This window comes from Acomys russatus, chromosome 31 (assembly GCF_903995435.1).
Source record: "Acomys russatus chromosome 31, mAcoRus1.1, whole genome shotgun sequence".
In the NCBI taxonomy this organism is placed as follows: Eukaryota; Metazoa; Chordata; class Mammalia; order Rodentia; family Muridae; genus Acomys; species Acomys russatus.
The window spans coordinates 21,684,369-21,708,528 of record NC_067167.1 but is presented as its reverse complement, the minus strand read 5'-3'; the positions used below and the strand labels follow the sequence as shown (position 1 = coordinate 21,708,528).

At 46.0% G+C, this 24,160-nt stretch overlaps 2 protein-coding genes across 2 annotated transcripts in view; both read right to left on the bottom strand.

The window, feature by feature from the left end:
* Nucleotides 1-23,485, bottom strand: part of Poc1b (POC1 centriolar protein B) — a 98,042-nt gene extending 74,557 nt beyond the window's left edge. The window contains exons 1-3 of the mRNA XM_051139952.1: nt 23,241-23,485; nt 22,529-22,613; nt 4,046-4,217 (exon numbers count right to left, since the gene is read on the bottom strand). Of these exons, the coding sequence (XP_050995909.1) occupies nt 4,046-4,217; nt 22,529-22,613; nt 23,241-23,429 (446 nt within the window). The 5' untranslated portion in view covers nt 23,430-23,485. The remainder of the gene's footprint in view (nt 1-4,045; nt 4,218-22,528; nt 22,614-23,240) is intronic.
* Galnt4 (polypeptide N-acetylgalactosaminyltransferase 4) lies at nt 19,820-22,254 on the bottom strand. Its single transcript, XM_051139951.1, has one exon. The coding sequence runs from the start codon at nt 21,962-21,964 to the stop codon at nt 20,228-20,230; it is 1,737 nt and encodes a 578-aa protein (XP_050995908.1). The 5' UTR covers nt 21,965-22,254; the 3' UTR covers nt 19,820-20,227.
* Nucleotides 23,486-24,160: the final 675 nt, after the last annotated feature.

Below are 24,160 nucleotides of genomic sequence, written 5' to 3'. Positions count from 1 at the left end.
GAAACCTTGCCACGTGGCTTTCTGTAAGCTAACTAACAGTCCGGGCTGGGAGGAGGTTTCCTCTGTGCTACACGCCTTTATACAAAATGTCTCTTGAGAGCCCTCCTTCCTCCCACTCCCCGTGCCTGTGCCGCCTATACTGAGCGGCACCAACTGCTGAGGCCCCGGTGTGCACCTCCTGCCTTGCTAACCTCATGGCTGCAATCTTGTACTCATGAGCAAAGCAAAAGTGCTTTGAAAATTTATGTGCACATTTTTTCTTAACTGGGGAAGGAGAAAAGATAATAGAGCAAAGGAGAATATAGTGCGAGGCATTGTCGGCGATCAAAATCTTTTAAAAATAGACGCAGGCTGTTAACTCTCTGGAGAAGCCCTCACCCACATGTAAGGGTGCACTGCCTCTTTCCCAAGCAGCACTCCCCTTAAAGAGAGCTAAGTTAAAAATCTCTGTCAAAAGCCTCGGTTCTGCTTCATTTAAAAGAAGAGGAAGAATCTCAGGCTAAGCGGCACTGGGTTTCAAGTTGAATGCTGGGAAACTCTGTGTCAGGGTTAAGCTTTCAAGGCGTACACTGCACTATAATGAAGATCTGGTCATTTTTGCATTTAGAAAATCACTTCGTACATAGAACATGGGGAGACTGCCACAACGCTTGGAAAAGATGAGACAACAGAATTCAGCCAGACATCTGGCCAAAGAGTCTCAAATCTTAGATGTTCGCATGAGAGCCAAACACCAGTAGCTCAGCCTGTATTTGCCACCGTGGGACTGCAGCCACAGCAGCATGTCTCTGCCGCAGGAGCCCAGAGAAGCTATAGGCATTACGTCAGCAAAGCCCGTGGTTGCCACCTCCCTTCTTACCACCCCAGCTCTGCTTGTCTTCCAGAACTAACATCCTTCCCGCCCTTCACCTACATTACCGCAAAAGCCTCTTAATCAGTCTTCCAGCTCTAATCCGTCCCCACCCCCCAGTCACCTGCACGCTGTGCTTGTCACTTGGTGAGAAGGTAATGGCAAGCCCATAAATCCCAGTGTATTTGTGTCACTGGCTCCCTCAGCAACGCCCTGAGCTCACTAGCAGGATATCCTGCCACTGAGCTGAACTTTGTACTCTGAGCTGTCACAGTGTTTCAGACACACCTGTGCCTCTGCATTTTCGAAGCTTAGGAAGACCGCAGACCCCTGGCCAAACCACTCTGCTCCTGACCTGCCTGAAGGATTTGAATTACTGTAGTAGACCCTGAGACCTAAAAGCTAAAATATTTCTCTCGTACTAGCCAGTAAGCGTTCTGAGGTCAGGAGTCTCCTCACCCATCTCTGTGAGACCACCACTTAATGCAGGGCAGGTCCACAGAAAGAGTTCAACCACCAAATACTGACTTTCACTGGAAAGTCACTTCAAGGCTTTGTAGACTCAGTCTGGCTTGCCTATCCAGTGATCTATAGCAGCAAATATGACTTCGTCATTAATTTCTATCACCAGTCATATGATAATACATATGTAATAGATAACATTAATATTAAACATCCAGGAGAGGCGATTGAGGACTACTTCTGTCGATTTTCAAGGGGAGCTCTTGTGAGAAGAAACCAGGTACAGCTTAGCTTGCATTTGCTCAATACTAAAGCCAATAGCCCTGTCATCCGCAGTGACCAGGAAGCCACGGCCAGTCAGTCAATATCATCAAAATAAGCCCTTCACTTCAGTCTACACTCCACCTGGCCAACTGAGCGACAGTTCTAGACATTTCTAGGGTGTGCTCTGGCCGGGCTGGTCCACTCCGGGTCCTGCTGCACAGGAAGCTCGGCAGACACCAGGGCAGTGGAGATCTTGTACTGTTTGCCCAGCTGGTTGGTACACGTGGCGCTGGTCTGATTTTGACTTATTCTGAGCAGCCTAAGTGACACTGTGCAGCTCAGTGCCTAGGCCTTAACGGACCCAGCAGCTTTTGCTTTTAGAACTCACCTGTCATTCTGCAGGAAAGTCTAGGCTATCCTACTGGGCGAGAGGGCATGAGAAAAACCAAGGCCCCAGACTTGTGACTGAGGTCCATTCTTTCAGCCCAGCCACCAGCTCACGGCTGTGTGGGTGACCTTAGGCAATACCAAGTGGGGGAGAAAAAAAAACCCCAAACACCTGCAGCATAAAAGGAGGGTGACAGTTTCTGGATTAAGCTCCTCGGTCTGAGGGATTTTAAACAGTGGCAGGTAACTAATGACTGAATGTAAGTTCCCCGTTGCTGCAGCTCTTTAAACAACGAACTAGACCTCAACGCCCAAAGCTAAGGGTTTTAAAGCATGCTTTTCTCCTTGAACCCTAAGACCTCCTCTTCCTCCCCTGGCTTCCCCTATAATCCAAGCACATTTTCACGTCAGTTCTCCTCAAGAGTTTTCACTTCTGTCAACTTTTCAGGACAGAGTTTCCCTCGGGTGGAGGCAGAATAAAGCACCCAGGGGCAGGCCATCACTCGTCAGCTTTCCCTCTCTGTAAGTGCCCAGGCCTGGTTAGTAGTTAGACACTGCAAATCAAAGCCTGCACCAACAGAATCAAGGGCAGAGAGTGACAGGACACACAGCAATCACAGAAAGGTACTGGAGAAAGAGGTGGGGTGGATATGTGATACAAATACAAGGACGGCTGAGCGGGGACAGCAGCCAAAGCTGCTGGTGGGAATGGCGAGGAAGTTTGAAAATGCACGTACTTCTTATTAAATTTATCTTATATATCAGTGCTGCAAGCTATTTCATGATACTTCAGTTGTGTTATAAATTTGATGAATCAGGTATTATGTGCCTTACCAAGAGTACAGTTAAATCTGTTGATGATAATGATTTTTAGGTTAAAGGTAAACATAAGATTCAGAATAAAGACTAAAAGAAGAAATATAGACCAAGACGATGAAGGTGGTGAGATAGTTAGCTTCAACTGTAAAGTTGATGAGATCCAGAATCACCTAGGAATCAGGATTCTGGGTGTGCTTGTAGGGGTTTATCCTGACTAGGTTCATTGAGGTGAGAAGACCTGTTCACTGTGGGTGGCACCATTCCCTGGGCTAGAATATTGGATTGTATGGAAAGGAGAAAGCGAACACAAGCAATGGTCCTTTTCTGCTCCCTGATTCAGTACAGTGTTACCAGCTGCAACACATTCCTGTTTGCAGTACTTTGCAGCCATGATATACCATATTCTTGAACTGTGAGATACAATAAAACCTTTCCTCTTAAAAAAAGAAAGAAAGAAAGAAAGAAAGAAAGAAAGAAAATGCACGTACTTAAAACCTAAAAAGTATCCTGACTCCAAAGCTTTTTTTTTTTTTTTTTTTTTTAAAGACAACAGACAGGCTTCTGTCAGAAAAGCATCTAACAGAAGATCTCTTATCAAAGAGCATGACTTCAGCAAATGCAATGATATCTATCAGTCAATCAATCAATCAAACAATAACATTGGCTTTTCAAGACAGGGTTTCTCCATGCAATCCTGGCTGTCCTGAAACTTGATCTGTATATTAGGCTAGCATTACACTCATAGATCCACCTGTGTCTGCCTGCTGAGTGCTGGGAGTAAAGGCCTGTGTCACCACACCCAGCAATGATTTATTTTTTGTCAGAAAATTTTCAAACAAGAAAATCCTAGAGCTCTGAAATGAATGATAACAATTCAAGCGCAGGAGTGTCGATAGGACTCCAAGGGCCCCTAAGATCCCATGACTGAGCACTATGAGGTTAATAAACTGAACTTTTGATATATGTCACTGTGTTTCTTTCAGGTTTACAGATATTTCTAGCCATCTCTCAAAGCTTCAGATATACTGTGCATATCTCCAAGTCAAAAATTATATATATTTTTAAGGACCTAATTTTGAGTTTAATTTTTGAGAAACATGTATGAAATAGTTTGTCTTTAAAACCAGGGCAATATACCACTGTGCCCAGTGAGCACAGCTCACGAGGGACTTGAGGCATCCCCACGAGGTGCATTAGGAGCAGCCAGGCCTCAGCGGCCTCCCCAAGTCCAATGCCAAGCTTACCAGTGTTTGCCCCTCTTACCTATCAGGAACCCAGAGTCTCACAGTTCTGTCTCGTGAGGCGGAGGCTATTAAGTTTCCTTGTGGAGAGAACTGCACGCTGGTTACCACGTCCTTGTGGCCCACATATCTGTAAGCTCTAGTCTGTGGCTTCAAGTTCCACAGCATGAGAAAGGTGTCCCACGAAGCTGTAGCTGCCAGGGAAGAGAATAGACCAGTGTCTCATCAGTAACAAGGTGTGAGTAACAGAGAAGGCAGGCGCTGCAGGTGATGGCAAAACTATTTTATTATTTAAAGATATTTTAATTTTATTATGAATATTCTAACTGGGTCATGTCCTGCTACCCAGCAGGGTATTAGCCCCAGTGTTCAGGAATGGCTCGCTCCGAGAAAGGAGCACGCTGAAATCATTCTGCCTCACTCTGGGTGACTGGAACTCACTTAACCTCAGGGTTTCGGAGGGACAGATGAGCTACTTTTAAAGAACTATGTGAAAATGAGTTCACGTGGAGGCCATAGCATCATAAGGAGCACTGACATGCCTTTGCCTCATCCCTCCTGTTAATATTTTGTCTGTATGTCCTGGTGCTTCTCTCTGCGCATGAATGCGTGTGTAAGCAGAAACAATGTCTTCTTGAAAATGCACCGTGTAATCATGTCCTCTTTATTCCCAAAAGCTTTTGTGTGCATTCCCTAAGAATATGGTTACTCTCTCATGAACCCACAATGCAGGTAAGCCTGGGAAGTCCGTCACCCACCAAAGGCACTCTAACTTTGTCAACTGATCCAGAAACGCTTTTCAAGCCAGGAAAGATGACCACAAAAATCTGCTCCTGCTCTGGGACTTTATGACATTTGACGATTAATCAAAAGAACTCTATGTCAGACATCAGCTTAAAGTTTTTTAAGTGAAGGAAAAATGAATGGGATCAATAATGGAAATAAACTCCTTGACAAAGAATGAACAAGCAACCCTGAGGAAAGGTGGATTTAACTCAAATAAGTTCTGTTCTATACACATCCCAGAACAGCCCCAACAACAGGGTTTAGGTCACTGAGAAAAACAGCAGCTCTGTAAACCTGCAACCCAGTGAGCATCACTGACAGGAAGAGGTAGGGCCAAGCTTTATGAAGTTATGGAAGCCTTGTGATTACCTCCGTGACCATAGTCCAGTGAGCTGCCAGGGTTTTGTTTGTTTGTTTGTTTGTTTGTTTTTGAGCTTCTAGGTTTTAAGCCATAATTTTATCCAATGCCTTTCCTTGAAGAAGAAGAAAGAGGAGGAGGGAGAGGAGGAGGAGGAAAAGGAAGAGGGGAAGAGAGAGGAAGAGAAGAAGATGGTGGTGGTGGAAGCCAGGCATGGTGGCACACACCTGTAATTCCAGCACTCAGGGAGGCAGAGGCAGGTGGAGCTCTGTGAATTCGAGGACAGCCTGGTCTACAAAGTGAGTTCAGTAAAGTCAAGGCTACACGCAGAAGCCCTGTCTCAAACAAAACAAAATCACAGGGCAAAGGGGGAGTACAAAAAGCTGATGCTCTACCACAGCTCATCAAATTGTAAAATATCTGCACCAGGGTCTGTTTACTGGGGATTAACGTTGCCAAACAGGGAAGAACACTGGCCCCTCAAGCGCTTGAGCACTATACCTAGGACCCTACACTCGTTCTATGTAATGCTGTAAACAGGACATACAAGGGACAAGCAAGACATAACCCGTTCCCTCTAAGAAAGATCACATATAATAGCAACACACTTTAACATACCATTTACATATGTCAGACATGGTGACGGAACGGTCTATTCTGGGAAAGGTGGGTGAAATGATCTAGCTAAGATGGGCAAAAAGAGGGCATTCTGAGTCGGAGGAACTCCACTTCATCTTAGCTAAAAAGCCTAGAAGCAATTTTTGTTGTCATTTTTATTTTTAGACAGGGTTTTATTTCATAGCCCCAAACCTGCAATCTCTCTGCCTCGGCTTTCAAAGCATTAGGGCTGCACGCACCACTGTGTGGCAGAAGGGGCGCATGTGTGAAACACGAGGAAGATGACCAAGGCACGCCGAGTTTATAACTGAGATAAGCTAAGTCTGCTTAGACAAGATATATAAATTACTCATCATAAATAAAGAGAACACAGTTTATGTTAAAGTAAAATGAAAATAATTTTGTTCCTTAAACAGAACTCACTGTTAGCAGGGAGTGGCAGCACATACCTTTAACAGTACTTAGAGGAAGAAGCAGGCAGATCCCTATGAGTTCCAGGCCAGCCTGGCCTACATATGAGTTTCAGGCTAGCCTAGGCTGCACAGAGAGACCACTATTGAAGAAAGAAAACAAAAACCACTACTTTGCTGAGCATGGTGGAACATGTCTAACTCCAGGACCCTGGAGGTAGAGGCCAGCCTGGATCCAAACAGTAAATTCCAGGTCAGACTGAGCTACATGGGAAGGCCGTATCCCAATCAAAACACACACATACACACACACACACACACCAGAAACACTTGGTGGGGAGGGAGGGAGACAAAGCCACACTGCTAACCAAGATAATGCATGCTTGTATCTACGATGTATACACACTCCAACAGATAACAAAGTGTACTTAGAATCTACAAATATCACATAAGTCAGTAAGAAAAATGCATATGACCCAGTAGAAAGGTAGGCAAAGGGTTAAATAGATGCCTTATTATAAAAGAAGATAAACCACAGGCCCCCCCAAAAAAAAACCAAGAAAAGGTGCTCAATTCTGTCAGTCATCTGGAAACCACAGTGCCACCACACCCTTACCAAATGTTTACCATGAAACAGACAGTGGATTTATGAGGACATGGGCCGAGCAGAATGCTCCCAACATGCTGGTTGGCATCTGAAGTGGCATATTCACTTACCATCTCACATGCCAACCAGAACACACATACATTTCACAAATGACATGTTGGCATCTGTAGCAGTACTGTTCAAGGGACCCCAAACTTGAAACTCATTACCCATCAAAACAAAGTAGATACAGTCATGCTATAGTCCTCCTCACGTGATGTGTAAAAAGCGAAGTAATTGCCTGGTGTGGTGGTGCACGCCTTTAATCCCAGCACTCGGGAGGCAGAGGTAGGCAGAGGCCAGCCTGACCTACAAAGAGTGAGTCCAGGTTACCCAAGGCTACACAGAGAAATCTTGTATTGGGCAGGGGGGGGGGGGGGGGGGAGTTGCGGGGGGAGAGAAAGAAAGAGAGAAAGAAAAGAAAAGAAAAGAAAAGGTAATTAAAGTAAAGAAAGAAACTTCAGCCAGGCCTATGTGGTAAGGCTTGACTACAGGCTTGTAGTCTTACTAGGAGATGGTGGACCTTTAAGAGGTGGGACCTAGTGTGAGGGGTTAGGTGATAGAGGAAGAGCCAGAAGGGATATTAGGCCAGGGGCCCTTTCTGTCTGTTTCCTAGTCACCAAGATTTCCTGTCATGTGCTTCTGCTGTGACATACTGCCTTAGCGTGGCCCGAAAGTGACAGAGGTACTTTGGCCACCAACTGACACCTCGGCAACTAGAATCCCAAACACACTTTTCCTCCTTGAATTGCGGATCACAAGCGTTTGTCATAGTAATTCAAAGCTGTTCGTTGACCGAGGACTGGCTTCACAGGCACATCCCATGGGAAGCAGAGAGCATAGGAAAGAAATCAGCTCTGCTGTCACAGTTTGGAGGGGATGGCGATCTTACCAGGTCTGAGGCTCGGAAAACTATGGGGTGTGTTAAAGAATTTGATGAAGAAAAGCAGAAGGGTCCTGGCTCCAAGGAGCTTAGGACACTCTAAAGGCCATTTAATGAGATGGGACAGACCAGGACAGGAAGGGGTCTAGAGCAGTGGTCCTCTCCTTCTTAACGCTGCGACCCTTTAACACAGCTCCTCACGCGGTGCTGACCTCCCCCAGCCACAGAATTGGTTTTGTTGCTACATCATAACTGTAATTTTGCTGCTGTTATAAATCATAATGCAAATTTTTTTTGAGACAGAAATTTGCCAAAGGGGTCATGACCCACATGTTGAGACTCGCTGGTCTAGAAGCAGGATGGTGTGGGAACTAAGGGTTTGGTCAGAGATAGTCAACTGGAGAAGCTAATCAGACATAAGTGGGAGTGTCCGGTAGGGAGTGTGTATAGCTCCCTGGGGACCAAAAAGATGTCATCACTCCCGTGTGACGGCTGAAAGGTTGTGCTGCAGAACGAGGCGTGAGGCCTGCCATTTATGACACACCAGAAACAGAGATGCCCCAGTTCCAAGTGTTGCTTGGTATACTTTTCCTCCTGCATTTTAAGGAAACAAAACACAAAAACCACTACTAATGAATTAATTTTTTTTTAAAGATGGAGCTGAAGAGATGGCTTAGCCACCAAGAGCACTGGCTACTTTTCTAGAGGGCCTGGTTCAGTTCCTAGCACCCACACGACAGCTCTCAAATGTCTGTAAACCCAGCTCCAGAGGAATTGACTGCTTCACACATGCATGCATGCAGGCAAAACACCAATGCAAATAAATAATAAATCATTAAGAGGAAAAAGAAAACAAAGAAAGCAGGGCATGGTGGTGCATGCCTTTTATCCCAGCACTTGGGAGGCAGGGGCAGGCAGATTTCTGTGAGGTGGAAGGTAGCCTGCTCCACACAGCAAATTCCAGGACAGCCAAGGCTATGACATAGAGAAACTTAGTCTTGAAAAAAAAAAAACAACAACAAAGGAAAAATATTCATACTAATATGTAGACAAGCATTGGATCTCTCTCCTAAATTCCCTCCCTCTTTGCTCTGTCCCTGTCATCCTCCTCAGGTCTCAGTTAGCCCGAGCTGACGACAGACAGGCTATGAGCCAATAATGACCTTCAATTCCAGCCTCTCCTGCTTCCCAATTGCTCAAAAGGATTGGGATACACGGATGTGTGCGAGCTCTCCCAGCCCTTCATCTGTTTCTTAGTTAAGAACTACTCTAGTAAACTTCAGTGCCATTATGGAAAAATGGCTTAGGAGTATGGATGTCACAGTTGGACCTGTGACCCTAGAATTTGCTTTCATATATTTCTATGGAACTACACCCTAGGTAAATATTGCCACATCACTTAAAGTGTCGAAGCTTAAAGTCTTTATGATTCTACTGTTCTATCTTAAGACAAAATGCCAAAGGGAGAATGTTAAGGAAAATGCTAGCTACTAATCTAAGAGAAACTTACATATATAAGTTTACACACACGCACACACACACACACACACACACACACACACACACACACACACACACACACACCATAATCCAAGACAATCCATTGTTTGAGGAAACTCTTGTTAGGACATAGAGGAGCACAGTCCACCACTGAGGGAAGTCAGGGCAGGAACTCAAAAAAAAAAAAAAAACAAAACCTGGAGGCACAAACCAAAATGGAGATCATGGAGGAACGCTGCTTAGTGGCTTGCTTTCAATGGTTTGCTCAGCCTGATTTCTCACTGTACCCAGGGCCACCTGCCTAGGAGTGACACTGACCACACACCCTCCCATACCAATCAACAAGCAGGGAAATGCCTCCCAGGGATGCCACAGGCCAACTGGACGGAGGCAAACCTTCAGCTGAGGCTCTGTCTTCCCAGCGGACCCTAGACTGTGTCGAGCTGACAACAAAGGACCGCACTCTCCTGTCTCCAGCCCTGCTTTGTCTCTGGTGCTGAGATCACAGAACACTGGGGCGGGGGGTGCTTTTTCCCACACTGACTGGAGGGCGCAGCAGAGGCTTTTGTTGTTGCTCTGCTTTGCTTGGTTTTGGTTGGCTTCCAGGAACGGCATCACTCTGCAGTCAACCTAAGTTCTCATCTTTCACCACGTGGGGCTGAGGCAGGGGAATTGTGAGTTCGAGGCCAACTAGAGGTGCATCCTGGGATACTGTCTCAGGCAGTCAAAGCTGAAAAAAAAAAGCTGTTTTCTAAAACTAAATGGCATTTTTTGTGGGTGTTACACAGTATCTCATGTGTCTTTTTAGCTGGTAAAATCAGTACCCAATACAGAACTTGAATACAATGAAAGACAGTGACCTTCCTTCTGCTCGATGGCCGCGGCCTTCTTTCCTGGAGGATGACCACAGGGAATTCTATGTGCTTGAAGCCATCCGTGTGCGCATTCCTGTGCCTTCTGTGTATGGGGGACAACAAGGGTTTGCACTGCTGCACTCTGCTCCTCCCTTTCCCCTCCCACTCAGAGCATGCTGGAGCTTTTGTTTTGTGAATACAAAGAACTGTCGTGCTCTGCTTCCCTCTCTGGTCTTCGTAGATTTTAATTTTTGTAAGTCCAAGCCTAGAGAAAAATTATAAGACAGTACAAGAGACCCTCGTACCTTCTTTCCGTACTAGGTTTTGTCATGTCTTCATGTCTACATTTTGTCTCTATAGAAATATCTTTAAACATGTATACTTTTCCTTTTATCATTTGCAAGGAAGCTAGAACTTAAAGTAATTCACTACTAAGTCTTTGTCCCTACTGAACCTCATGTTGCAGTTTGGTCCCCAGGTAACAGTGTTCATAAGGGGTGGGCTTTAAGAAGTATTTGGAATCCCATGGGTTTTACCCTCCAAATAGATTGACCTGCTCTGTATGTAGAAGGTATCCCACAGGCAGACACTCTTTGAGAGTGTGCCTAGTAACTTCTCAGGACCCCAGTCTCTCCAGCCCACATCTGGTATTGCTCAGCAGTGAGACCCACTGCATGCTGTTCATTTTTCTGCTATCCGGCAGGGAGAGTGTGGCTAGGAAGAAAGCCAAGGTTTTGCACTCTGGCTCAATGCCTGAAAAAGGTACATTGTGTACTGAATATTGTTTCACAGTTGTTTTCAGATTCCAATTACTGTCATAACCGAAGGGAGAAATCTATATACTATCACATTGTGTAGCTATCCTTCAAATTCCTTAATGAAATTACCCTATTTAGGTTGGTTGCAATTTTGTTGGTTTTTTTTTTATATGATGTGTCTATGTAAATGGCACGATTATCATATAAAACACATCATTCTGATAAATCTGTAGAATAATTATTGCTGAGTATAAGTCAGAGGAAAAATACTAAAATCTGCTCAAGAGGGCCACATCCATATGTATCTTTAAAAACATTATTATTATTATTATTACATGTGGATGTACGATGTGCAATTTATGGACACATGTGTCCCAGGGTGGCTGTGGAGAACAGAGGATAACTCTGTGGAGTTGATATCTACTTCCACCTTTATGTGCTTCGTGGGACTCGAATTTAGGTTACAGGGCTTTCCTGACAAGCGCCTTTGCTTGCCCAGTTATCTCACTAGCCCCATACCTATCTTTATAAATTTAAATTAAATGGTCTTTCAGCTCATTTCATTCCATGGTCCAGAGGAGCCTGTAATTCAAACTACCTTCCTATGAAAAGCCCTGACTTTTGCACAAGAAGTTCTTCTACATTTTCTGCTTCTGTCCTTTGCTACTCCAAGGTTGCAGGCCCACACTCTGTACATGCTCCTGCATTGCCAGCATGGCCTTTGCACCACAAAAGAAAGCAATGGATTGCCTGCCTTCCTTAGGGAAAAATAAACAAGGAAACCTAGAGAAATTAATGATAAGGCATTCTCTATCAGTCATTAAAAAGCTAAAATGTAATCCTTAGGTATACACATTTATAAGCCCAAATGGAAGAGGGTTGCGCAATAAAATCACGGTATTCTAACCGGAACTACAAAATGTAAACAGATTAAAGTTTCAGAACTTGTTTGCACTATCCAGGCACTGAACCATAGTTTAAGTAATGGACCTAGTTTAAAATTTCTCTCCCCTGGATGAGGAAAAAACAAAAACAAAAAACAAACTTCTGATATCTAAAGGAGCTGTGGGTGCTTTTAAAAAAATAAAGTTTAATAAAGGCAGCCTGGAGAGAGAGACAGAGAGACAGAGTCTGGGGTGGGGGATGGGGTGGGGGGGGGGGGGGGGCGGGAAAAAGAAAGATACAGATGAATGTATTCCACCACGCTCCGTCCTTGGTTTCCTCCAAGTATGGACCAGAAGTTGAGCCTTAAGTCTCTATGTTCTGCAATCATGGCATAAACTTACACTCCCATAGTGCTTTGCATATTCCCTTACTATGATTTATCTTCTCCCTAAATGTGACCCGTGGGCTGAGAAGCACGGATACAGGATCTCCCTTACAGCCAGACATGACCTTAGCCACTTCACGCTGGATCTGACTGCTTGGGGACACCGAGTCTCCTGAAAGCCTTGAAAGCCGCTTCCTTTTTCCTTCACAGTTTACCCTCTGCTGGTCATGGCTGCCTCTCTGCTCCAACTCAGAGCACAATTAGTTTATTCAAGAGTACTGCCCAGGTACTGAGGCTGGTGAGCTGGCATGATTGGTAAAGTGTGCTTACCTTGCAAACAGGAGGGTCTAAGTTCAATAACCCCAGAAGCCATATTCAAACAAACAAACAAACAAACAAACAGGCATAATGACATACACTTGCAAGGCCAGAGCTGGGAGGCTTCTTAGCCAGTTAGGCAAATTGATGAGCTTCAGGTTCAGCAAAAGAGCTGAACTGTCTCAAAAAGTAAGGCTGGAAAGAGACTGAAGAGAGACACCTGACACCAACCTCTGGCCCTCAGACAAAATGTGAGCATTCATACACCCATACACAAACCTACCTAGTAAGTACACATCACTCACACACACACACACACACACACACACACACACACACACGAAACTACACAAGGTAGAAATGGCACCTGAGGAATGATATGGAGGCCGTCCTCTGGACTCCACAAGTGTGCATATGTGTGCTCCCCCTCCCAAATAGTATCTGACTTATAAGACATGTGAGGTGGAGGAGAAGTTGAGCACATGTTAAAAAAGGCCTACTCTCTCAGTGAGGCACTCAAGTGGAGATCAGGCCAAGAAATCACATGCACTCAGGTAAAAATGAAATTAAAAACTACTTTTCCCTGTAATTGAAATAGATTATTTTCTTATACACTATATCCTGATTACATTCCTCCCTACCTTCTCCTCTGGGTCTGAGATATATATATTTTAATCACTTGCGTGTGTGTTGAGTGTGATGGCTAGCAACTGTAACCTGCTCACTGTGCAGAGAAGATCAGTGTGAAATGGGTGATCATGGGTTTATAGTGTATAGTATAAAGTATAGGAATGTTGCTTGCATACTGCCCCAGTCTGCCTAGCAACCAATGATGTCATTACCTACCTACCACTAGGCCTGCCCCAGCCCAGGAGTATATAAAAGGACAAACCCATCTCATCTCTCTATCTCATCTCATCTCATCTCTTGCCTTCTTTCTCCTCCCTCTCTTTCTCTCTCTCTCCTTCTCCCTCTTCCTCTACCCCTCCTACAACTATAATGAACTTCTCCATAGCATATCCACATGTCCACATATGTGGAGCCACTCCCCAGGTGTGGCTAGGGATCGTCACTGGGCCAAACATTATCTCAGAAACTCCAGAATGCTTGGATTTTGCCTGGAGTCTGTGAAGGGATGAACGTGGGAACGGTGAGTTACACACTGAACAGTAAGGCCCATCTGAGAGGAGGGCTCAGTGAAGAAGGTGAGCAGGCAGAAGAGTCTCGAGCTGAAGCTAGGAACAGCTGTGAGGAGGGAGGGCAATGCCTCATGCTAGGCTTTGACCATGGGTTTAGGAAGCAGGGGCTTGGGGTCTGCTACTGACATCATGTGCCATGTGTCCACACAGCAAGAGGCATGGGAGAAAATGTCTGAGAAGGCTCCTTACTCCCTTAGTGTTTGCTCTGTAGGCCCAGCTGACTCCTCCCTTCACCACAGATGTCACCTTCTGTGTCATCCTGTAGTTTGACATCCTTCCAGTCTTTCTGACTCCTTGCCCGTGTCTCGATCTAGAGCTCAGAGCTAGGAAGGAATCAGGCATAGGCCACTCGCTCTCATTCTGTTGTTTCTTCCCTGACCACACCCTTCCTGTAACTTTAAATACCGTGTATCTACTTACGTCCTAAAGCTCTCTGAGCAAGCCCTCAGCCTAGCTGCAGGATTATCTCCGCGTACACAGGATGCCTCTTCTGAGGGGACTTCTGTAAAAGCTCTAGAGGACTTTACTTTTTTGTTTCCACGCAGTAGCCATGATGATAAGTTTGAGGCCTAAATCAGATCTCAAAATCACCAAACACATTCCTGTTTTCTCTGGCTGCCATAACAACTTAGAAAAGTAAAACAACAGAAGTTCGTTCTTCGAAGTTCTGAAGGCCAGAGGTCAAGGTGTTGGCAGACAAACAGTCCCTCCAGGGGCCCTGGGCCCTCTCCCTCTGTGCCTCTTCAGTGACTGCCTCCTCTTATCTGGCTTGTTTGTTTGGATTGGGGATAGCATATCTCTATGTAGTCCAGGCTAATCTAAACTCTGGAGAATCCTGCCTCAGCTTCCCTTCCGATTACAGGCGTGAGGGTGCACACCTGGCTGTCAGCTGTCTTTCTCTCGCCGTTGACTCTGCTCCCAGGCATGCCCCTCCCTCACAGAGGCCCTCCCTCAGCTCTTTCAGGGCTGCATTGTAGGCATGAGCTACTGAGTGTTTCTTTTCTAAAGGCTCTTGTCACAGAATTCACTATGCCTCAAGACCATAAATCACAACTATAGGACTATAGAAACCGTTTTGTAGTTGCCGCCCTGCTCTCCCCACACAGCAAGACACATCACAGGTTCCAGGGACTAAGATCATTGAGGCAAATCATCTGTAGGGCCATCAGCTGCCATTTTCCTGCCTATAGCCCAAGTCCTACCTAAGCTCTAGCTGCCTGTCCCACAAGCCCATCTCTCTGTGGCTCCCTTCGTGTACTAGGTTCCACCCTTTACTTCTCCAAGACAAGGCCTTTCCCACCCTCGACCTTGTCCTGTACTGCTCCTTTCTTCTGTCTCCAGGTAGCTGACTTCCTGTTTTGGGCTTCAACTAAATATCACTTCTGGGGACAGTTATTCCTTGACCTCTACCGTTTCGATCGCCACCACCATCCTGTTCCCTTTCCGCGGCGCTGACTGCTCCTTTGTTCCACCGTAGTGGAGTTAGTTACACAGGGATTTGTGCGTTTCCTTGCACATATTTGTCTTTCCCACTGGACTATGAACTCTTCATCTCACTTTGGGAAACACATCTGTTTTGTTCTCGTGTGCATATATATTTAGAGCGCATGACAGCATCTTGCACACAGAAGCAGAAGCTAAAGGGTCATTAAGTCAACAGTCCCTCCCTTCCCCCTTTTGAACTGGTTAGAGAACTGCAAATAAATGACTTAGAACCCTGAGCAGACAGCACAGGACACCTCTTAGCTATTAAGTGTCACCGTGCCTCGCCTAGCCTGGGAAGTCATAAAGCTGAGTAGAAGGAAAAGAGTGTATCTGACTGTTATTAGCAAATTATAAGTAAGGATGTTCACAGCCATCCATTCTGCCATGCTACAGCTAATATGACTAAGGCATTCCTTCCCCCTTTTGTACTCTCCACCTCCTAGCCAAAGGGACAGATGGTAGCTTCTCAGAATTTCTAGGAAAAACTGATACAAACTGCCTTTTAACCTTTGACCTAACACTAAGTTGGAGGATTAACACATACATTACAAAAAAAAAATCTCTTCTTTAGGACGCCTGGAATTTCCCAGCCTCTTTTTTTTCTTTCTTTCTTTCTTTCTTTTTTTTTTTTTTTTTACAAGATTTTATTTATTTACTTACTATGTATACAGTGCTCTGCCTGCACACACACCTGCAGGTCAGAAGAAGGCATCAGATCACATTATGGATGGTTGCGAGTGACCATGTGGTAGCTGGGAATTAAACTCAGGACCTCTAGAGGAACACTCAGTGCCCTTAACCTCTGAGCCATCTTCTCAGCCCCAGCCTCTTTTCTTTTCCACAAGTAATTTTTAAATTGAGATATAATTTGTATACCATAAGCTCTACCCTTTACTACCCAGTTCAGTATGTTGCACCAAGTGGAATCAATCGCTCAGTCCAGAATGTTGTCATGACATTACCTTTCTTCCCTCCAGCCAAGAAAAGAAAAAGTCTCCGTTAGCAACCATTTTCTGTTCCTCCCTCTCCAAAGCCCTGGCAACCATGAAGGCAATGCATACTGTGTGTTCAGTCTTCCTTTTTACATTCATGAGACTGAAACCCAGAGACACAATCTGATTTGCAAAGCTAAGAGTTAGCCGGGCGTGGTGGTGCATACCTTTAGTCCCAGCTCTGTGGAGGCAGAGGCAGGTGGACCTCTGTGAGTTCAAGGCCAGCCTGGTCTACAAATTGACTCTAGGACAGCCAAGACTACACAGAGAAAGCTGGGGGAAAAAAAAAAATCAGAGCTGACACCTGTTCATTTTGTTGTCAGCTTGACATAATCTAGAGTCACCTGGGAAGAGAGAGCCTCAGCTGAAGGTTTGCAAGTATGCAGGGCATTTGTTAGGAGGTGGAGCAAGAGGATCTGACGTTCAAAGTCATCCTTGGCTGCCTGGCAAGTCTGAGGACAATCTAAGATTCATGGGACCTGTCTCAAAAGAAAACACAATCACTCGAGCTCCTGGTGAAAAGGGACGACACACTACGGGCAGGGAAGGGTGAGGCTTCAAGGGTTAGGGGACACATTTTTCTTCTCAGCCCAAGACTTTGAAGGGAGGAGTGTCCATGTGCCCAGGAACTACTTGTTTCCCTGAATAGTCACAAAATGGGTCCCAGAGATGCTTATCACTGCCAGCTTGTTCATCTGTAGTTAATGTATCATAGTGACGACACCACTTCCTTACTGGCTAATGGCATCTTACACAGTCAGCAGGAAACCTGACTTTTTTATACCTTGTCTGAACCTTCAAGTAAGTAAAATAATCACGTTAATGTAACTATCATACCACCATCCTAAATGTGTAGATAGGAATATAATTCTATAGACTAAAGTCATCAGAAAACCCCTTGCAAAAATAACTAGGCATACCTTTTATTGCATATCTTCACCCACATTACAAAAACCATTAACAAAAAGAAACAGTTACTGCTCAAAAGACTGCACTCTGAGCCTCAGCTTTATGCTCATGAAAAAATATCATTAAAACAGGAATTCCAAAAGACAAGTCAAATCTAAATTTTATTCATTAAAATTGAGACAAAATAACTAAGAGCATACAACTCGAAAATAAATCTGTCTTTTGCCAAGAACATTTCAATCTGCTAACATCAAAGCACAAGGAAGAGCCTGCTATTGGATGAGTAAAAACAGTTTCCCTTACAAACTAGGTATTTAAAGTTATAGAAATCCTCCTGATGACTATATTATCATTGTTTAAATAAAAACAACTGCTAAAATGCTGATGTAGAAAACCTAGCCATAGGATTGGTCAGTAAACAACAAAATGAAAAATCCTTGCTCATCAAACATTTTCTTAACATTTAAACATGGAGACTCACTTACAAGGTAGACCCTTAACTGTCTACAGCAACATAGAGAACTTGGGTAAGTGACAAAAAGATTGGAAATAAGTAAAGGAATACTTGCATGTTTCACTGTGGTATACTTTTGGAATGAAATTGGAACCTGCCTGCATATAACACACAACTCCAGTTTCCTTTGCTATGTTTCTATCCTGAGTTTCATTCTTCTGAATTATGGATATAAATAAATTACCAGCCTAAAAAGGGCTGACGAGTCATAACCACTTATATAGAGAAAAGAGTAAACACAGAATTAAATACTCTAGTCTTAAAAGCCTCCTCTCTTTTGATAGGGGCATCAAGATACTAAATAAAAGTAATTTTATAACTGTTACTAAGTAACAGTAAAAAGTTCCAAATTGCATCCATTTTAATTCTCTCATAGGATAGGGGGCTGACCAGAACAGAAAGACAAAAAGAAACATTTTGCAAAAAAAAAAAGTTAAAAAAAAGAAAAGTTTTCAAGAGGATATGGGCAAGGCCAGAGTGCACTTCTGAGTTTTCTTCTGAATGAATATTTTATATATTTTCCTTTAAACAACAACAACAACAACAAAACAACAACAACAAAAACAGGGCCAAGCATTGCCCACGGAATCTAGACAAGTCATCAATAAACTTCAAGGTCATTGGATAGCTTACAGAAAAGTAGTAACAGGTTTTCTTCCTAAGAGCCAATGACGAACAAAACAGTCACAAGTACACACAAACTTTAATGTTTTGAAATGGTCACCCTAAACAATTTACTTAAATTCAGAATTTACAATGTTCTCTCTCTCCATCCAAACTCTCAGGTGAAGACCAGAACAAGTTTTTTATGAATTCCCGTTGGCTCGTTCTCTATGGAAGATGCATTTTTCATTTCAAAGTCAAGAAACTAAGACTCACTCCTAAAATTGGTCTGTGATTTCTGAATAAAATGTTAGTAAGAAACCAGTAAAAAAATGTCTTAAAACATGTTTACTTCTGAAATAACTTAGTCTGGGAAATATTTATATTCTAAGTCAAAGAATTACTTTGAAAGTTTACAAAAGTTAAAAAAGCAAAAGCAGTTCAACAACTGTCAAAATAAAACGACTATAAGACTAACTATAATAACATCCACTGAGAGACCTAGCATCTTCAAATCTGAACACGGCCCAGCTGCTCAGCAGCACCTATGCTAAAAGGAAAGACACCAAAGTGTTCCTAGGAATCGCACGGCGTGTGAGTAGAGGGCAGAGGAGGGATGCACAACTGACCTTCAGATGGAAAAGGATCCTCAAGAAACAAGCCAGCAATTCAGAAGGGGAAACTGAGGCCCAAACAAGATAAGCAACTCAACAGAGGTCATCCTTCCACTGAGCTATTTATTCAACTCACAGTAAGGGCTGCTCAAAGGCCAGGCTGTCAGGTGATGACAGTGAGCTCAAAGGCAGCCATCAACAATTACCAGGATGGTCTTTTTTTCCCCCCTTGTAATCTTAAGAAAAATCCTCCAAATGCCCAAGTCAGCAAGAACTCTTGAGGGACAATCTTTGCAGAACTGGGCCCACTTTCAGTTTCACACATTTCAGTAAACACATCTGGGGTCGGCTTCAGAGAGGCCTCAATTGTGTTTACTTTGAATGATTAAGCATTAACAAAGGCAGGCGCAGTATTCTGAATGGGTCTCCTTCTAGTACTAGTGTATTCACAACTTAAGGACATGGGACCAGAAAATGCCCTGCACTCACAAGTTAGTTCCCAGAGGACAGGTACCGAGGCAGTGATGTGAGGTATCGACGTAAAGGTCAGTCAGTTCAGAACCGAGGAACGGAATGCAAATGTCTCACCATCTCATTTTGACAGAAGTCTAGTTTTCTGAGATATCTGTCTGTCAGAAAAGACCCCCCAAACCACCTGTGGTGGCACACACCTGTAACCCCAGTACTTGAGAGGTGCAAGCAAGACTCGGAAGTTCGAGGCTAGCCTGGGATGCCTAAGATCTGTCACAAAAAATGATCTCCAAACTTGCATTCAGACCAATACCCTCTTCCAATGAAACATCTACAGACCTCAGGCCTTTTTTTTTTTCTTTCCAGATCACATTTCTCTAACTTTTATTTCATCAAAGACAAATTTAAAGACCTCAAATGTAATGTGCTGACTAAAGAAATTCAAATCTTATGTAATCAATAGTAATAATAGCTCTAAGTACACATTCACAAGTTTTGATTAAAAAAAACCAAAAAAACAAAACAAAACAAAATTTAAAAAGGACATGTAATGAATTTCCAGATCAGCATGAACCATACCCCATTTTGTTTGGATTTTTATGCTCTTTGCTATTAAGCCTTGCACTTAGGTGTGCGTTTCCTGGTGCTGTGGATGAGACTCAGGCTCGTGTGCACACCAGCCAAGTGGCCTACTGCTGAGCTACACTCACAGCCCACACTTAAGTGTCTTGTGCATATCATTTCACAGCAGCTTTCTTGAAAGAGAAGTCGGAGACCATTATCGACCAAGCTTTTCAATAAAACAACCCATGAGGAAATAAAGGCACTTTGAGATGTCGAGCAGCAGGTGTTCTGGGCACCCAGTTTCAGAGTGAGATCCCAAAGGAACCACGGCTTTGCAGCATTCTTACAGACAGCTGCTGGGTGACTTTGGGTAAATTAACAATCATCTCCGAGGCACTTTGATTGCCCAGAGCCCACAGTCACCTCCGAAGAGAAGGTGCTCTTCTATTTGTCTATTTCTCAAACCTCCAGATCTGATTTTTATCAAGGGCGTCACAAGTCTTCATCTGTACACTAGGGCGGCCTTCAGATGTCCGGTAAGCACTGAGGCACAGTCCTGTGTGAGGGTGAAAAATAGTTCCATCTTCTTTGAAATGCCAAATGATGTTTACTGGGACCGGGAGCCCATCTTTGGGACAGTTTTGCATCCCTACGTAATCCTTTTGTTCAGGGACCTCTGCACATAATTCAGTCACAGAATTAAATCTGATTTCTTTGTTTGAAGTGTATTCAAAGAATTGATTGCCTCCTTGGCCGTGACATCCAAACAATGACAGGTTAGCACCTGTGGGGTTGTTGTCAGGAGCATTATAATCTAAGCACTCGGAAGAGATGCCCATACTGTGGATCGCTCCATGCCAGCCGGGTCTGTCCTCTGGGACGTGTAAGTTAGAAAACACGTTTTTCAGATACCAGTCAAAGCTCTGACACTTGAGCCGTTCCCTGAGCAGCTTCCTTTCAGAAATATCACCGTAGGCCTCTTTCCTCGCTGGAGGGTTTCGGTTATAGAAATGTTCTTTGTAGTCGTCCATCCACACTTCGGCTGCCCTAGCGGTGTTCTGTAGGAAATTGGGGCGAGCATATGGTGCCCGCTTGGGAAACACGTGGCCCACGTGAGAACATGGGTGGATCTCCAGTTTGCCACCACACTGCCAAACCCGGAAAGACAGCTCAAGGTTTTCACCTCCCCATACTTCCATGCCAGTGTCATAAGTTCCCAGGTACTGAAAATACTTCTTGCTGACAGCAAACAGTCCTCCTGCCATGGTGGGTGACCTGATGGGGTCAATTCGTGATGTCCGCCTGTCTCTTTCATGTTTGGGGACGGAATGCCACTGGAATGTTAACCGCCAGTCAAACCCACCAATCATGGGCTCCCCAGTCTGCATGTAGAATTCAAAAGTATTCCAATCAATAGTATCGATAACAGGGCATACGATGGCCGTCTCATCTCTACTAATCCTTTCCAAGAGTGGTTCCAACCAACCAGTGTTACACTCACAGTGACAATCCAGGAAAGTGAGGACATCCCCGGTGGCAAAAGTGGCCCCGATCAGGCGGGCCCGGACCAGTCCCTCTCTCTTATTTGTTCGAATCAAGCGAACTCTTTCGAGATTGCTGATGTAAGCTTCAAGTTGCGCCTTCAAATAAACTCTGTCACTCAAGTCATCCACCAAGATGATCTCCTTCAAAAGCACCGCAGGAGAAGTTTCTAGAACACTGTGAATGGTCCGAAGCAGAGTGGACCAGGCTTCGTTATAGAAGGCGATGATAACGGAGGTGGTAGGAAGCGACCTGTAGTGGAACTTCTTGGATTTACACTCATACATTCTTTTATCCTCTATGTGGCGGTGCAGGGAGATCCTGTCACTGAGGTAAATGTTGATGGCGTATCTCTCAATGAGTTCTCCTTGCTGCTTCAGTTCATCCTCGTTGAGCTGGAGTTTGCTTGCTCTCCCCCATTCGCCAAGGGCATGGGAATCCGCAGGGGGCTTTCTATAAACAGGCTGAGACAAATCCTCTTCCCTTGTCTCAAGGTCTGAGAGCCGCCTTGGCCCCAGCTCCCTGGCATGGCCGGCTCCTGAGGAAGCGTACAAAGTGGAAACCGAGAGCTCCACTAGCATATAAGCCAGCGTTAAAAGTGCCAGCAGCAGGCAGCTCTTGCCTGCCCAGGTCCACCTCACAGCCATCCGGATCCTCACCGGTCGTGCGTAGTAGTCGCCACCACCGAGCCAGCACACCGGGGAAGTGCTGCGGAGCCTGCAGCTGGAGTTCCCGGCTCAGGTAGGGGCGAACTTCCGAGCAGGTCCCTCCTTTCATGTAGGCGCTCGGCTCCTTCCTTCCCGGCCACCGGAGTTTCCCAGGGGCCACTTGAGACCCCCCCTCGCTCCTCGGCCTCCGGTGCAGCTCAGCTAGTCGGTCCCCACTTCCTCCTGCTCGCCTCAGAACTTTTCACAAACTCTCCAGCCAATACTCTACCCTCCCCCAGGCCGATCACAAACCCCTCCCCTTCCCACTCACTCCTCCTGGTGGTTAGAACACGAAAGTTGTCCGTCAGGCCCAGATTAGCAGCACCGGTGCAGAGCAGAGCAGGGACCTGGAGAGGCCCGGCGCACCCCATTGCGCCTGGCTCCCTCAGATAGGGATGAAGGAAAGAAAGGCTTTCAGCCAAGTGAGGTTTGGTTGCTCTCACAAAAGGGAGGTTTAAAAAAAAAAAAAGAAAGAAAGAAAGAAAAAAAAAAAAAAAAACTTACCAAGTTGTTTGCAGTTGGGGCTGAAGTCCACGGAGGTGATCGCAGCTTTGTGGCCTTTAAAATCACGTTCCAGAACCGGGTCCGCCTAGGAACGGAAAGTTGTCAAGTTTGAAAGCAGGTGCAGAATTCGAACTCTCCGAGGTCACCGTTGCCTGTCCCCAGGGCCGAAGAGAACATCGAAAGAGGCGCCGGAATCCCTTCCCCGCAGCAAGGCTCTGACGCTGCCCCTGCCCCCTAGCCGGAGGGGATCCCAGCCAGAGGAGGGGCCCCCAGCCGGAGAAGCCTCTAGCTGCAGGGGACCCCAGACGAAGGAGCCCTCAGCAGCAGGGGACCCCAGCCGGAGGAGCCTCCCAGCTGCAGGGGACCCCAGCCGGAGGAGCCCCCAGCTGCAGGGGACCCCAGCCGGAGGAGCCCCCAGCAGGAGGACCCTCTAGCCGGAGAAACCCCCAGCTGGAGGAGCCCCCAGCCAGGAGGGGACCCAGCAGGAGGAACCCCCTAGCCGGAGGAACCCCTAGCTCAGGCTCCAGATCGAGCCGCCGAGGGACCCGCCCACCGCGCCTAGCGGCAGGTGCACTGCACAGCTTCCCGCGCCCTTTAAACCTCCCAGGTGATTCTGACGCAGGCACGCCGCCGAAGCCCGCCGGAAAGTCGGGGATCCCGGAGCGGGCCTCCGTTCAGCCCTGAGCGCCAGGATCGCGGCAGAAGCGCCCACCTGCCCAACTTGGGCACGTTGCTCCCGCTGCGAGGAGCTGAGCGAACCGCCGAGCTCCCAGGGTGGGTGTCCACACTTGCCTCCGCGACCTGCCGGGCTATGCGTGGTCCCTCCACCCCGCCAACCTGGCCCGACCACCGTGGGGTCGGCTCTGCCAGAGGCGGGGGACCTTACCCGGGCAGAGGCCATGTGGGGGAGCGGTCGGCGCCCCGGGCCTGCCGGAGCCAGGGAGGGGCGGGGATGAGAGGGAGAGGGGGGAACCGTGCGGCTCCCGGAACCGTCAGCCCCGAGTGCCTGCGCCTCCCGGTCACTACAACAACGGCGGCCCAATCAAAACCCGCGCTCCAGGCGTGGCCAGACGAGCCCCGAGATGCCGCCCGCGCTGCACACAGCTGACGGTCTGGCGGGAGCGCGCCGCGGGGGTCTACCGCACCCAAGCAGCGCAGCCCGCGCGCATCGGATGAAGCGGACCCCCGGGTTGGTGCCGGGGAGCCGGTGGTAACCTGGGGAGAGATGTAATCGGTGGTGGCGGGACGGATGTGAGCCCGTGATCGATGCAATCAGAGTTCTATTACACCTTAAAGAGACCGCGCCCAAACCTGCTACACATTGTGAAGACCAGAGGGACCCTTGCTGAGCAGTCAAGCATGTTTCTTTAACAGTGCATTCAGAGGCACTAAGTTCCTGGCGAAAGATTTAATTTTGTTTAGTTACTGCTTTCCCACATGGTATAGATACAAATGCTGGCAGCACGTGATGGATGAACATTTTACTCAAATGTTCACCCCGTTTTTATTTATTTGTTGTATGTTCTATTCGCATCCGCTCATTTGCATATGCTTGGTTAAACTCACACTTATTTGAAGTCGTCCGAAGACTTGGAAACATGCTTTAAAGTTACTCCGCCATATGGCTACTAT